This window comes from Pseudopipra pipra, chromosome 7 (genome assembly GCF_036250125.1).
Source record: "Pseudopipra pipra isolate bDixPip1 chromosome 7, bDixPip1.hap1, whole genome shotgun sequence".
Lineage (NCBI taxonomy): Eukaryota > Metazoa > Chordata > Aves > Passeriformes > Pipridae > Pseudopipra > Pseudopipra pipra.
Genome location: NC_087555.1, coordinates 24,894,949 through 24,909,935, shown reverse-complemented (window position 1 = coordinate 24,909,935; position 14,987 = coordinate 24,894,949). Strand labels below are relative to the sequence as shown.

The window sequence follows — 14,987 nt, the reverse complement described above, 5'->3', positions numbered from 1 at the left end:
TAGCAGTCCCTGCATCCCCTTTGGCTTACTACACCAATAAGAACTTCTGAAGAGTCCCAGCAGCTTAGCTCGCTTTCCTACTGACAGATGCACTTTGGATGCCTCTGATCAAAATTCCTCCTCTTGTTAAGTTGCACAGAATTATTTCTGATATTCTCTCTGCCATTCATTATCACTTAACTGGTCTACAATTGTTCCCCTGGTCACCTGGCTCTCCAATCCAGCTGAGTTTGCTACAGTGATGGAGTGACATGTAGGATTCTGCAGGCTTGGGGAAGAGGTGCTGCCATCAACTACCAATTACCAAAGACGCTGGTCCAGGCTTTCAAGCCATCCCAGCTAGTGCTGCATCAACCTCCTCTATGCCTGTGCTGTCTGAAGGGCAAGTACCATTCAGCTGTGTGTGACTGCCCCGTTGGGAAGTGCCCTTCAAAGAGGCCGACTGAAATAACAAATCTTGGACTGGGGTCAATGGAGAAGCCTCTAAAACTTTTACTATGCAGTTCCTTTGTTTTCCTAAGTGTACTGTTTTCTGAAATACGCCGGTACTGCTCTCAAACTTGCTACCTCAGCTTCTGCTGGCAGATGGATCTTTTTCTTGTCTTTTTGTAAACAAAATTAAGAACAAAGACAACAGCCAAACCAGAAGTTCTCAGAGCAATGGACCCAAACAACGGGTAGGTTCCCCCTGAATTGAACGTGGGAGTAAAGCGGCTTCTTTGATATCTAGTAGTTGTGGACCCGTTATGACAATTCCCTTCCATGGCACCACAAACCCAATATGGGGGGTATGCCCCCTTGGCCACACATTTTCATGCAACTCATAAGAGTTCAGGAGTTCTGCAGCCTTTATTTATCAAAGGTGGCTGAATTTGGCAGAGAAGTTTAAATGTCACAGAGTGTATCTTGTGGACACAGAACTGACATGGAGAACTATCGATGCTTAGGGAAGCAAGTAAGAAAGAGAGAAAAGAATGTTTTCATTTTTATTAAAACACATCTTGGGACAGGTTTTGAACAGCTTTCCAGGCAAATTACTTGAAGGCAGAAAGCAAAAATGGCCTGTAGAAAGGAGAATGGCTGTAAGCTTCCAGAAAGCAGCAATTGAAACATAATGCTTCTGTTTGTTACAAACAAGCTAATGGAGGTTTTCGCAGTAATTAGACATTGTATAATAAATTTCAGTTATATTGCACATTTTTGAGGATTCCTAATTTTTCAAAATCTGCTTTTGTAAAGTTGAAAACCTTAGTTACAGATCTCTTTCTGCTTATCCTTCTGTTCAATTTAAGCAGAAACAGTTCTTGCTCAATCAAGTTTTTCTACCACCAGCATTTCTATAAGACTCAGATTTGACATAGTATCACCTCTTGGAGGTTTAGTGATTATTGGATCAAGAAGTGTCCTGGCTATGACAAAGAGAAATATCTGAGCCTTTGCTATTATTAGCAATGTTTGTTCTCATTCTTCAAGCTATAGAGGGGCAGCTATTTTCCCTTGCTATTTATCTGACTACCATTACAAAAATCTCAGCCCCTGTGAAAATCCATCCTGGGGAATTAGAGCAGACATTTAATCCTATCTTCTGCACAGCTCTTCCTAAAATCACTGTAAAAGCTAAGGGGAGATCTTACTGCTATCTTCAGCCACCTCATAGAAAGGTACAGCAAGAAAGCATACTCTTCTCCAAGCTGCATGGTTACAAGACAAGAGGAAACTGATACAATTTGAAACATAAGAAATATGATTATAAATAAAAAATAGAACCCTCATATTTTCACCATAAGGGAGGTCAAACATTAAACCAGGGCCAGAGAGGTGTGTGGAATAACTGTCTTTGGAGCTATCCAGCTCTAGATATCTGGGTATCTGATCTGGTCAGATCTGCTTGAGTACGTATTGAACAAAATGACCTCCTGAGGTTTCTGCATCCAAAATTATTTTGAGGTTGTGCGATTTTGTTTGATCTGAGCTACAACACTCAGAATTGTCACCATCACCTGACATTTGCATCACCTGTCTGAGCACACCTTCAAAGAGATGAGGCTCTTGTCTGGTATCACCAAGAAAAAGGTGAAAGAAGAATCTTATGAATAGATGCAGGTTGGGAAGGCCAGGGACTCTCCTGCAGATTTCACACGTCTGCAAGAAGGGCAAGAAATTAATCATAAGGAGTGGGAAAGAGAATAACGATGGCAGCTGGGCCAGGTCATGACAGTTTAGCAAGCTGAACTTTATGTAGGATTCCTCACTGCAGGCTGTGGGGGCTGTAGAAATGTTTTTCTTAGAAATGATGTAGCCATCCCATGTATGAAGAAAATTTTCCAAATGTGGGTTAAATGTAGGTGACAGCACTTCTGCTCTCATATGTCAGAGGAGGCTATGAACTGTGTTTTTCCTAACTAGCTGAATCCCATGAGTGTTTTTCCAGGCTGAAAGTTTCTTCCTTTTAATCTGATGTGGAATAAAACTGTCTTCAAACACAGAACTTCTTCCATGAGGGAAATCTTCTCTGCCAGCTAGCCCAAGGGTTTTTGAAGCTGGTTTCTAAGGATGCACACAGTACACAGTACTTTCTGTGACAGAAAAGACAAAAGTTGATATGCAAAGACAGTTTCAGTTCTCTTGTTTCCCCAGATTTTCTCCTTGGGCACTGCAACAATTTCCCATTGTTGGGAGATCTGAAAATCAAGATGGGATATTTCTTCTCCAGTCCTTGCACAGCTATTAACCTTCAAGCAGGAATTTCATTCAGGGAACTTATTTCACTGCTAATATAGAGAGGTTCAGACTAGACTGGCCCAATAACTCCCTCTGGCCCTAAATCTTTTACGATTGCATGTCTCTTCAATGTTAAGGAAATGTTGGGTTTTATGTCCTAAATGTGAACTCTTTAGGGCAAGAAAAGCCTTTGCTTCACTTCTTGGTGCAATGCTTGACATACTGACAGCCTGTAAAGGTTACCATAGTATTAAAATAAAGAATGGTCTAGAGGCCAGAAGCACCCATAACTCTCCTGCCTCTTGTGCAAACCCTCTCTTTAATTACTTAACTGCTATTTCTCTCCGATACAGTATTTTATTATTACCTACTTTTCTTGAATGCTCATCTGATCCGTCTTAATGTTCTTTTAATATCACTTGGAATGGGATAATAATATTCTTGTACTTTTCCAGCACTTTAAATCCTGACAGGTCCTAGTGTGCTTAACAAGGAGAAGAGGGAAGTGCTTAATTCATCAGACAGTGCAAGGTCATGCAACATATGAGACAAGCTGAGAAGAACACCTGACACAACTAAAAGCAGTGGGGTGTTTGGAGGGGCAGCTTTATTCCCCTCCCCAACTTGAAGAAAGTGCAAACCATCCATTGAACTTTAGTTCACCACCTGCATGAAATTGCCAGGGTAGGTGCTGATGTGATGTGGGTGAAGTGTCAGCGGGATTCCTGTGTGCTGATGCTGTGTGTTATGTCTTCAACAGATTCTTCTACATGGCTTTCTTAGCTCTCCCAAAGAATGAGAATTGGAGTGAAAAACAATACAGGACCTGTCTTGGTAAGGACAGGGAACACTGATGGGCAGGGACATGCACGTGGAAGTTCTTGGAAAACCACTTCTTCCATCAAGATACCAGTCAAAGAAGTGATCTGCTTGGTTTTGACTCAAGGGAAGCAGGGCAATGCCTGTACTATGAAGTTGGAGAAAAAGGTATCACAGAAATGAAAGCAAGAAATGAGGATGTGAGCAAGTATCTGTTATACCCTAAAGTAGTAAGCAAATGAAGACCTAGGCACAACATGAATACACAACAGGGAAATGAGAGAAAAGAATCTCAAGGTGAGGGTAGGGTTAATGCCCAGGTGACAGTGCTAGTACAAGAAGGTGGAGGAAATGTGAGCTACCCCATCCATAAAGTGATTGGAGAAGCAGGAGAGAAGTGGGTGATGGGGGCAACATTTCAAGCAGGACTGGCTAGAGCCCTAAATCTGTCAGGAAAGTCATATTCAGCCTTGCTGAGAGTGGCTTTAACTGGGACAGAGAGCAGACACCTGAACTGAAGTAATGAGGATCCATTTGCTCCTCTTCCACATGGCTATAAACGGGCAATGACAGGACCAGCCTCAGCCATAAGTCTTATCTATGGCAGTCAAGGGATCCTTTAAGAAAAGCACAGCTGCTCCTCCAGCCTTTTCCTCCCAACTCTCCTCAGGAGGCAAGGCAGAAGAGCTCAAATCATTAATGACCTCAAAGATTCAACAGACTTAATGTTTAGTGCATCTGCAGGCCCTGCTGGAAGGGGCTGTTACTGAGGAAAAAGGGATGCAATTCAGTAAGGCCAAATACAGCTCCTCCACTGAGAGAGTAATGCCAAGTGCACAGAGTCAGGATGGAGAACTGCTCAAGAAGCAGCTCTGAAGGACAAGGAGACTGTACTGGATCATGAGTTGAGTAACAATCAATAATCTTCTGCTGTTCCATAAATAAATAAATAAATAAATAGAGCAAACATTACCCTGGAATGGATGACTTCTGTTACTTGTTAAACAGGATTCAAGACCTTTCTGCACTGCTCAGCACTGACAAGGATTCAGCTGGAGAATTGTTTCCAGTGCATTTAAAGCAAAATATGGACCACTTGGGGAGAGTCCAGAGGATAACACCAAGGATGATCAGCAGTCTACAAAACAGGTCATAAGAGCAAAGGCAGAATTGGAATTGTTCAGTGTAGAGAAGAACAGGGAATGTTATGGCTTCAGTTGTCACCTGAACTTGTGAAGTCCTGAAAGGATGAATTTTCACTGTGTAGCTACCGGAAAATACCTTCAGTTACTTAATTCTTGGAAAACAAGTAAAGGTAAAAATAATCTGTTGTCCTCCTAATGGGAGGGCAAGAAGAAATGAGCTGCAGCAGGAAAGCAGATTCTCCAGCCATGCTCAGCCTTAAGAACTGGTTAGATCAGCCTCAGGATTTTGGATGGATGGACTCAGTCTCTTGAAACCTGGGCATTAGCCTATGCTTGGGCATGATCAGTGCATGGATTAAGAAACAGAAGCTAAACCCACATGGTACCTGGGGTTACAATGGCAGTCACAAGGAACAACTTGACAGAGGATGCAGCCACAGGATTCTCTTCAGGCCATGAGGGCAAACACCTACAAATGCTTAATGCACTATAAAACTTAAAGGTGCCTCTAACACTCATCTCTTAGCTAATGACACAGACTTTTGCATTGGAAAGGTGACCCCATGGCCTTATCTTAAATGTAAACACACTGTCAATCAAGCAATCCTTGGTAAACTTCTGCTAAAAGCGACATGCAAAGACACTACAAAGACAATAGCAGTCTTTGGTCTCCAAACTGGTGGAATATCAAGTTTATTTTCTCTCCTGTTCTGCAACATTGTTTTGTATGTGGACCTGCCGGTCTAAATGTCTGTGATTCCATAGCAAAAAGTAAGTCTGACAGTCCAATTCTCCAACCATAATGGAAGTTTGCCAGGAAGTTCTTCTACAGAGGAAACAAAACTTTTTCAGGGTTCCTTTCAAGATTGAACTACCCCATCCTCCACGGAGTTTACAGAGTTTTCCCCAAGCACAGCTTGGTTTCTCCAACGAACACAAGGCACTAGATGTAGGAAAGACTAAAATAATACGTAAACCATATTTTTGCTTATCATTCTCCCATTCTGTACCATCCCATCCCTCACTCCCCACACAGGGAAGCAGGTTAAACTTGTGCGACTGTTTTGAGTCACGTCATCAGTGTTCAAGCTGCACACAGAGAAAGCTTGGATACGATGGTAAATAGGCCATAGGAGAACTTGTGCAGAGTAGAACAAGATAGGATGGGTGGGGCCAAGATCTGATGCGTGAATTGACTTTAGCCAAGAAGAAAAGAAAGAAGAGGAGGTGAGAGAAAACCACCAAAGACCGTAAAGGAGACATGACATGAGAGAAGAAAATATGTGTGAGGATTTCAGGGTATGGGCCCTGCCACTGCAATCAGTCTGCCCACCATGATTTTGCCTTATCACTTCTCACAGTGGGGCATGGGGGGCAGCCCATTTATTATCTAAATACATTTTCAGGTTTTGCTGTTATTTTCTTCATCAGAAGAAAGTCATCACTCATCATTCTCCGCTGCCAAGAATGTAATCTGTTCTACTGCAACCAGTGATAAATCAGAAAAGGATAAAAGGTAGGTTGTGAAAAGATGGGGGAAGATAAGAAAGTCTTCGGCATCAAGCAATTCATTTTAGGTAAGCAATCCTGATTAACAAAGGAAAAGGAGAAAGATAAAAAGTTAACAAGCTATTCTGTAAGTCTGGTTTCCCATGGAAACCATATGATGATGGGGTTGTTCTTTTTTTGTCTGATGGGATACACATTCCTGTTAAAGCAGTTGTTCCATCTGAAGCTTTGTCCTCCATGTCCTGCAGTGTCTACCACAGACAATACTATAATCTCTCCCACAACAGGACATTTCTAGCTTTCCTCTTCTTTATCCAGCTAGTTTTCATGAAACGTACAGGAATTTAATGCTTTTCAGATCTTAATTCTCTGCCAAATCTGGCTGAAATTAGCCAATTGGTTGAGGAGGGCTGATGAGCATAAACTGTAACAGCTAACACCACCGCATGGCTTTATTCCTTTAGCAATCAGCTAATAAAAGGATGGGATGGCCACAGATATGGACCAGTAACAATTGTAGTTACTTCTTATTATCCTACTCCAGCCTAGGAGTGGTGGAGACACGTGCAGCAGATGCATAGGACACACAGAATCACAGATTTTTGGCACAACCACATTTCTGACTTTTGGACTGGGTCAGTCTTGAATGGAAAAACACAAATGTGAGCAAAAGGCTGCCACAGAGGAGGCCCTTGCCGGGAATGAATTTTTGCTTGAAAGACAACCTGAATGCAATTCAGTTTTGTATGAACAGAGCCCTTCCAGGAGCAAGCGTTGCCTTTGTGGAAATAACAGTGACTCTACAGATGCAAACAATGGAGCTACATGCTTTTGCATTGCTTGTTCTGTCACTAACTGACATCAGCCACTGGTAATCATGGCCTGAAATGTATATTTAAGAAACAGTGACATGAACACAGACAAGTTCCTTCATGAAGCCTTTTATATGGGGAAAAGTGGAAGAAAAGAAAAACTGCTGCTCGGGCTAGCTAGTGGCACCGAAATAAATGGGTCAGGCATCAGAGTTTCAGCAGGCACAGAAGGTGAAAACCCTGTCTTCTGGAGCAATTAAAAGTCAATGGGATTAGTGGCTTTCACTATTATTTATAGAAACCCTGCTGTGTGCACAACATTATTGAAATACAGGGGTCAGGTCCCTGCTACTGGATGCCTACACTTTTGCTGTTGAAGTTAATGGGAGCTTTGCCAATCAACTCTGTGGCAACAGCATCTAAATCTAAAATAGACGGCATCCTGGGCTCCATTCAGTTGATGGCTCAAGCAAAGCTTTTGCCAAAGCCAAGAATGGTCTGCCTACACAGCACAGATTTGATCCTGGGACAGATGAAACAGGAGAATTAGCTATAGAGGCATTAAGATTCAAAGATGGGAAGGCAGAGAGGTGGACTGAATGTCACAGGAAGCATCTTCTCTTCCTTTCTGTCATAAATTACAATATACAGATTGAAATCTAAACAGCTGCATCCCAAAATCTCTTAGTCTTCAGTTTTAGCAGGACTGGCTGTTTTCCAGTTAATGATTCTCCTTCTAACACCAAGTTAATGAACCCTGCGGGAACACACCTATGAAAGGACATGGATGGGAACCCTGCACTGTCATTCTGTGATTCAATGTTTGAAAAGAGCATCCTGATGGTCTAGCCAGTTTGGACAGACTCCTTGAAATACCAGCATCTCCATTCCCAAGTTTTCCTGGCTTTGGACATGGTTGTGATGATGGTTGCACAGTTGTTTCTTCTTCCACTCATTCACTATCACACCTGTGCCCTGCATTACACCACAGCCTGCCTCTTTCTGTCTCACTCCAGAAAACAGGTACCTGATTCTCCTTGATCTTACAATGTTGTAAATCAGAAATCAGGCATCCCAGAGGTCTCCTGCACTCCTCTGTGCTGCTGAGAGACCGGTCTGTAGAGTGGCAATATTTTCTGGCTTAGCTCATGCCTTTTCTGCAAATCCTACTAGGCAGGGGGGCTAAAGATGCTTTTTGCCTGTGCTTGGAACAGGAATGTGGCTGAGATTCTCAGTGGTTATTTCAAGCAACACATGCTAATGACCAGCCATTCAACAGTACTGACCATTCACTGATCCTACATAGGGCCTCCAAGAATGTGTGTTAATCCAGACTGAGTAATTTAGGCTCAGCTTAGCTCTAGAGAAGTCCTGAACATGGCAGGTGCCTTGATGATGAAGACATTACATTACATGTGCATGAAATCCAGACATGCACCTGCAGAGGAAGATCCCACTGGTTACACACAAGAGGCTGGTGAGCTGTAGGGCTAGAGACCAGCCCCAAGGCTTTGCTCCTCTTCAGTCTTACCCTGATCTCTAGATTGGCTTCAGATGTGAAGCGTGAATATTACTTTCAGAAGTGTTATCATTAATTGTTCTGACACTAAGTAGTCTTAATAACCACATGGCTTTACAATCACTCATTAAACTTTAGTTCCTTGTCTTGCTGATGTCCTGCAGCAAGGAGCTCCACAGCCTAATTACATATCACATGGAAATGTATGCCCTAATATCCATTGTAAATTGTCTTCCCTTCCAATTTCCTTGAAGGTCTTCATGTTCTCATATTAAGGAGTTGGTGTCCCAAAAGTCTAGAGGGAACTTTGGTGGGAAAGATAGTCTATTTTCAAGCATTTCTATCGAATACTGAGCTAAGTCCAAGCCTGCAAGCAAAATAGTCCACAGACTGTTCTCTCTGATCCTCCTTATCCAAGCAAATCTATCTGCACTGACTTTTCAAATCTCCATCCTTACAGCATCTTTCCTCAGAACAGAGAAATAGAGAAATGCAGACTGAAACTGATAGGTAAGAAAAGATGTACACACACTCTAGCTGACAATCTAACAAGCAATCCTTGAAACATATGGATTTCCAAATTATCTCAGTTTTATTTAAGAACGCTTTTCTATTTATTTTCAGCACAGCTAGCATAACTTCCAAGATCCCAAACTCCACAGTACTGCTAACTCCTTGTGACATGGGCAAACAGTTTATCCGCTGATGTGAAGGGACTTTTCACCCATGTTTTTTCCTGCTCATCTCCACAACTTGCTCTCAGCTTGGAATCATACCAAATACTGTGAAACATTTGTGAGAGCAGAGCTCATCTTCATTTCTTTCTCTTGCAGAATATTGTCAGAGATCCAGGAAAGCCGATAAAATTCTGCAAACACTTAGCACTACCCAAAACAGAAGAAAATACTCCAGCATTTTTCTTTCTTGCTTTCTCTCCAGAGCTTTGCCGTTCAATCCAGAGCCTCAGAATTTCCTGACACAACGGTGCCGGATGTTCAGTCATTGAAACCTTTGAAAATGCCAAGCAAGTCCCCGAAAGGCAATGCCATTACCAAGTGCAGAGTTCAGTCTCTCAGCTTTCATGATGTTAAGCTCTCATTTTCAGCGAAAGCAATTGCCTTTTTCAGCTGCCAGACCTGAGAAGAGCTTGCTGGTCATGCCCTCAAATGGGAGCCCAGATGCTGTGATCCCCCGATCACCAGATCCACTCTTTCTTGTCCACAACCCGCGTTTCTCTTGAGTAACATGCAAGGATCAGAACAGTTTCACAATAATGAGCTTTCCTCCTTCCTACAGTCCTCAGCACATTTTTAAATGAAAGAATCAGCTTACCCATAAGAGCCACAAACACACACGAGGAGCTTAAGATATAAGCAATTCAGTAGCCTGAAGTATCATGCATATTGGGCAATCATAAATTTAAAGTGAAAATCCCTACTGATTTTGTTTTGCATTATATATTAAGTAAAACCTATTGCAAAGCCAGATTACTAAGAAACCTTTTTGGCTGTTGTTTTGGTTAGGTTTTTTTATATCGAAACAGGATTAAAACTTCTTTTGGAGACTCACTGTCATTTTATCTGGGTAAATAAGCTCAGAGTACCTAACAGTCAATTTATAATGATGGCTTTTGTTCTTGGTACTGTGATGCAGCCCTGCAAATTTGCCCACAGCTGCAGCAGTTTTAGATGGTTTTGACAGGTAAATAAAACACTGTTTATATCTGTCATTGTCATTAATCTACAGAGTAAAGAACTAGCAATTATATTTTGTTTCCAAGCAGATAAATTTTCATGATGATCTTGGCAGAGGTGGTAGAGAGTAATGTGCATCTATGACTTTTATAGTTGTGAAAGTCCAAAGCATGAAGAGTCTTTGCTCAGCTGTTGAGTTGGAAAACAAATGGGAAACAAAGACTAAACCAGTAATAACCACCACAATAACAAAGAAAAGGAATTTGGGATTTAGCCCCACTGGATTTTTATTGACATAAGGGCCAACTAAACCAAAGTACAGGTCTTGACATCATCTGTATCAATTCAGCACTCAGTTATTCTGAAACATACTTCCAGGAATCTGTGTCAGGATCTGGGGATCTGGCTGTGCTTTAAAACCTCATGATTTGGGCCTCCATAATGTGCTTCCCAGCTGCTGCAGGGCAAAGGGTTTCAGATACTCCTCAAGCTATGCTGGTGAAGAAAAAATTATTTACAGAATAAGGTAAAGCTCAAGGACGAGTGGCAGAATCCAGCCATAAGTGTCTTATTATATTGGTCAGAAACTGTGAGAAGCAAAAAAAAGAGAAATCCTGGTGAAACTCTATTGATGCCAGTCACGTCTGCCCAGCTTCTCACTCAGGTAGGCTGGCAGATGATCAGCAAATAGTCTCCCTTTTACAATGCAACCTACACTGGTTTTCAGTGTGAAAACTAGCATCCAATTATTTTCAAGTATTAATGTTCTCCAAGGAAGAGAGCTACCTTTATTTTAATTCTGCTTAGATTCTATTTGCTCTGACACGTAAGCCAATCTTGCAGGTGCTACGTCTCATGTACACAGGCAGAATGGCAAGCCAGGGAAGAGTACTAGTAATGTGGAATAATGTAAATTCCCAGAGAGTGAATTGCATGGCTTCCAACTTTTAGAAGAGACATGAAGAAGACAAATAAGTGAGAAAGGCATATGATATCTCCAAAAAAGAATCATTTTCCCCATCCCCATCTAAAATCCTATGATCAAAACTGTCTCACAGCATAAACCATTAGAGATGGCTACTGAGAACCGAGCTGTGACCTATGGGACCCTTGGTATGACACATCCAGCAGGGCTGTGGATATTGGGATGGGTTGGTGGCAGGCCCTGCTTCTCCCAAAGAAGAATGGAAGCCTATTCCGCACCTCCCAGCCCCCATCACCACCATCCTTGAACCAGCATAAGGGAAGGCACAATCACTGCATTACAGATGTAGTTAGCTCTGGGAAAGGCAGGATGTGTGCCAGAGCGTGGCCACTCTCAGATGAGAACTAGCTTTCCTTAGCACAGCACACAGGTCCATGAAGGGGAAAGAAGACATGGGGCAAACCCCATTCAAGGTTTCAATGTATTACCTTACATGCCAGAATCTGTGCCCGAAATGGAAATAGTATCAGTATAGTCAAATCTCTTAACCCTTTCCCATGCAAAGATCCCCTATTAAGACAGTTAATGGGACTATCCCAAGCAGTAAAGGTTATCAGCATATATGGGCTTGATCCCACAGAGGTCTGCAGCCTTCCTTGTCACCTGCAAGCCATGTCATGTTAGGTACAAATGTTGCTGAGTACATCACTATGAGGAAGTTGCCAGCCTGAAAATGCATGAGCTGCTTTTAATTGTCATTAAATATGGAGAATAATGCCCTAAGGTGGCATCTTATGTTCTAGCACAGTTGCATTTGTTTCATTCTCCTGTGTGGTGTAGGGAAACTTCACTGGCCTAACCTCAGTCTGTTCCAACAAGCACCTCAAGGCTCAAGCTTCAACAGCTACAGTTGTAACCAGACGGTTTTCTCCTCCAGCTAGTGCAACTAGGAGCATGGGAGCAGTGGAGCACCTGCAGAGCTCCTACTAGCCGTCCCCTGGGAACCACTGAAGTGGAGCTGTCTCCTGCCACATGTCTTTGTAGAGACTGAAGCTGTATTTTTAAAAGCAAACAGCACATTAAACTCGTCCTTTGCATCACTTCTGGTATCATTGCAACTGGGCACCCACAAAGCAAGGAAAAGCCTCCCTTGCTGAGCTCCACTCTGCTTCAAGAAGGCATCAGCGTGTCCCTCCCATGCCACAGCTGTACAGCTCTGAGGCTGGGCATGGGCTCCCAGGGCAGGACGGCCGGGCAGCAGAGAGGGATGGAGCAGGCCTCCACCCCACGCTTCCCGGGGAAACACTACCGAGGTGCAAAATCCTAAAGCCCAGGGCCTGGGCAGAAGGCAGAGGCTCCATGGCTTTCGGGTCCTGCTCCGGGCACCAGTGACATCCCTGCAAGCATCAGGCCCCACGTCCCGCAGGCTGGGGCATCGCTGCCACCGGTCCCCCCGCCCCGGCGCCCACCGCCCGCGGCCGCTCACCTGCTCGGGCCCCTGGAAGCAGATCCTGCAGAGCGGGGTGCGGATGCCGCTGTCGACGCTGCTGCCCAGCGAGTATCGGTCCTCGGCCTTGCCCTTGCCGAAGTCATCCGAGGAGGTGCTGCTGGGCAGGGAGGCGGGCGGCTCCCCGGCGGGGCTGCCCCACTCCTCGGCGGCCGGGCTGCCCGCGCCGCCGCCGCCGCCCGCCGCCGCCCGCCAGCCGGGCCCGCGCCCCCCGGGCGGAGCGGCCCCCGCCGCCGCCTCTGCGCCGCCGGGCATGGGGAGCGGCGGCGGCGGGGAGGGCGGCGGCGGCGCGGGGGGTCTCCGCAGCAGGAAGACCTTCAGGTCATTGAAGAGCATGCGGCAGCGGCACTTGAGGAGGCCTTGGTTTCGCAACATCTGTCTCGGACGGAGGAGCCCGCAGCAGCAGTAGCAGAAAATGCCCGCGCCGGGTGGTATTAACATGTGCCTTTCCTTGGCAGGCGGGCACGGGGGGGAAAAGAAAAAGGGGCAGGAGCCGGGCGCCCCGCGGCCGGGGGGCTCCGCGGCGGCCGCAGTGCCCGGGGGGGCTGCGCTGGTCGCCGGGGAAGGGACAAAAGCAGAGCCGGAGGGCGAGGGGGCGGAATCCCCGGCAGCCCGCTGCAACCCGGCGGGGATAGCCACTGAAAGAAAAATCCACACCAGAAAAAAACCCGACTCTGTGCTGCTCGGGGACCCTTTGCTCCCCTCCACAAGTTTGCTTAGAAATCAGCGGGAGGAGGAGGAAATAAATCTCCCACGCCCGAGGGTCCAGGGGCGCAGGCAGCGGGCTCGGGAGAAAAGCCCCCGATCAGCTCTCGCAACTCCTAAGCCTTTAAAAAAGAAGGGTCCACGTCTCCAGTGGGTGTGGGGAGGAGGGAGAATATGGTTCTCTCGACAGTATTTGGCATCTCAAGTAATTTTCCTTTTTCTTCTATTTTGTAATTTTTTTTCAATTAAAAAATAAAACCTGATCACACGAATCCTGGTGTGAACCCAGACAAAATAGCAGCTGGTCTGGCTATCAAAATGCAAAATTGGTAGCTGTTGTTGTTATCAAAATTGCTTCTTTGACAAAAAAGACCTTCACATTGTTTGTGGGAAAACACCCTACGTTTCCAACACTGTACTCCCAGGTGGCTTCAGATTTTACCGTTGCCTTTAAAAGATTTCATTGTAAATATTAAAAGTCCTGAAAGAAATAATTAGCATTCAATGAGCTTAATCCCAGAGGTACTGAGACAAATATATTTTTATATATATAATATATATATCATATATATTTTATATATATTTATATATTCTGACCTTCTCTATTCCAGCAGCTGTCTGGACCACACAAAAAAAAAAAAAAATCAGAGCGAAATTGGTGAGGGAAGGCGGCTGTATTATTCCCTAAGCTGTTACCATCCTGGACCAAAAAACCCCGTCGAAATCGAATCTATTCTTCGCATGTAATTGACCGGGGAAACGTGGATCTTACATGGTCACGTTTCCTTTCCTCCTTTCACAAAACAGGAACGTCATCAAACGCATTGGCAGCTTGTACAGACCATTGTGGATGGCGAGGCGGCCAGGACTCTATCAGCAATTGCAGGAACCTCCTTTTGATGCATTGGACGAGGCTCCTTCTTTCTCTCCACCACCGTCCCCACCTTCATTTTCCTCCCCTTCTGTCCTCCTCCTCTGACTGTTGCTCTCTCTCACAGGCATTGACATTCAACCATCGCAAGTCTGTCGCACTCTCGCTGTCAGGAAAAAAAAAAATCGGAGCAGATAATTCTCTTCTTCCTCCTAAAAGGCTAGGATAAAGCACAATGCGCCAGACACATGGGGCAGCATGGCTTATTTTTCGTGCGGCTCCTACCGCTTTGGCAACATCGAGCTGGTGTGTGCGTGTGTGCCTTCCTCTCTCAGCAGCAGCCTCCTCTCCGCTCTCCCATCCGGCTTGCCGTGATGATGTTGCTGTTGCTACCTCCCTTGGATGCAATGGGGAAGGCAGATTGTTTGCAGTGCGAGCGGGGATTTGCAGGAAGGGAGGGGTGGAACGTGGTCGCGCTCTCCTCCCTCCCCGGCTCAAAAAAAAAAAAAAAAAAAAAAAAAAAGGAAAGAAGAAGCAAAAAGGCGGGGTGAGGAGGGGGAGAATCAAGGAATCAAGGGAGGAATGGGGCCCTTCCCAACCTTTGATGCCCCGGGCTGTCGGCTGCCTGCGAGAGCCCACGCCGGGGAGGAAGGGGAGGAGGGGCGGGGGAAGGGGCTGGGCGGGCGCTGCGGCTTCAGCACCACGGGGCGCGGACAGCTCCGCCGGGCGGGGCGCGGCGTCTCCGCGCTGCGCTGCGCCT

The 14,987-nt window shown here is 45.1% G+C and overlaps 1 protein-coding gene across 3 annotated transcripts in view; it reads right to left on the bottom strand.

Moving 5' to 3' along the window:
- Positions 1-14,708, bottom strand: part of MARCHF4 (membrane associated ring-CH-type finger 4) — a 101,849-nt gene extending 87,141 nt beyond the window's left edge. Inside the window, exons 1-2 of one of the 3 annotated variants that reach the window (XM_064661267.1) lie at positions 13,954-14,708; positions 12,631-13,837 (exon numbers count right to left, since the gene is read on the bottom strand). In XM_064661267.1, the coding sequence (XP_064517337.1) occupies positions 12,631-13,092 (462 nt within the window). In that variant the 5' untranslated portion in view covers positions 13,093-13,837; positions 13,954-14,708. Of the gene's footprint in view, positions 1-12,630 lie in introns of all 3 variants that reach the window. The other 2 variants (XM_064661268.1, XM_064661269.1) reach the window with 2 other exon arrangements.
- Between the last annotated feature and the right edge of the window lie 279 nt (positions 14,709-14,987).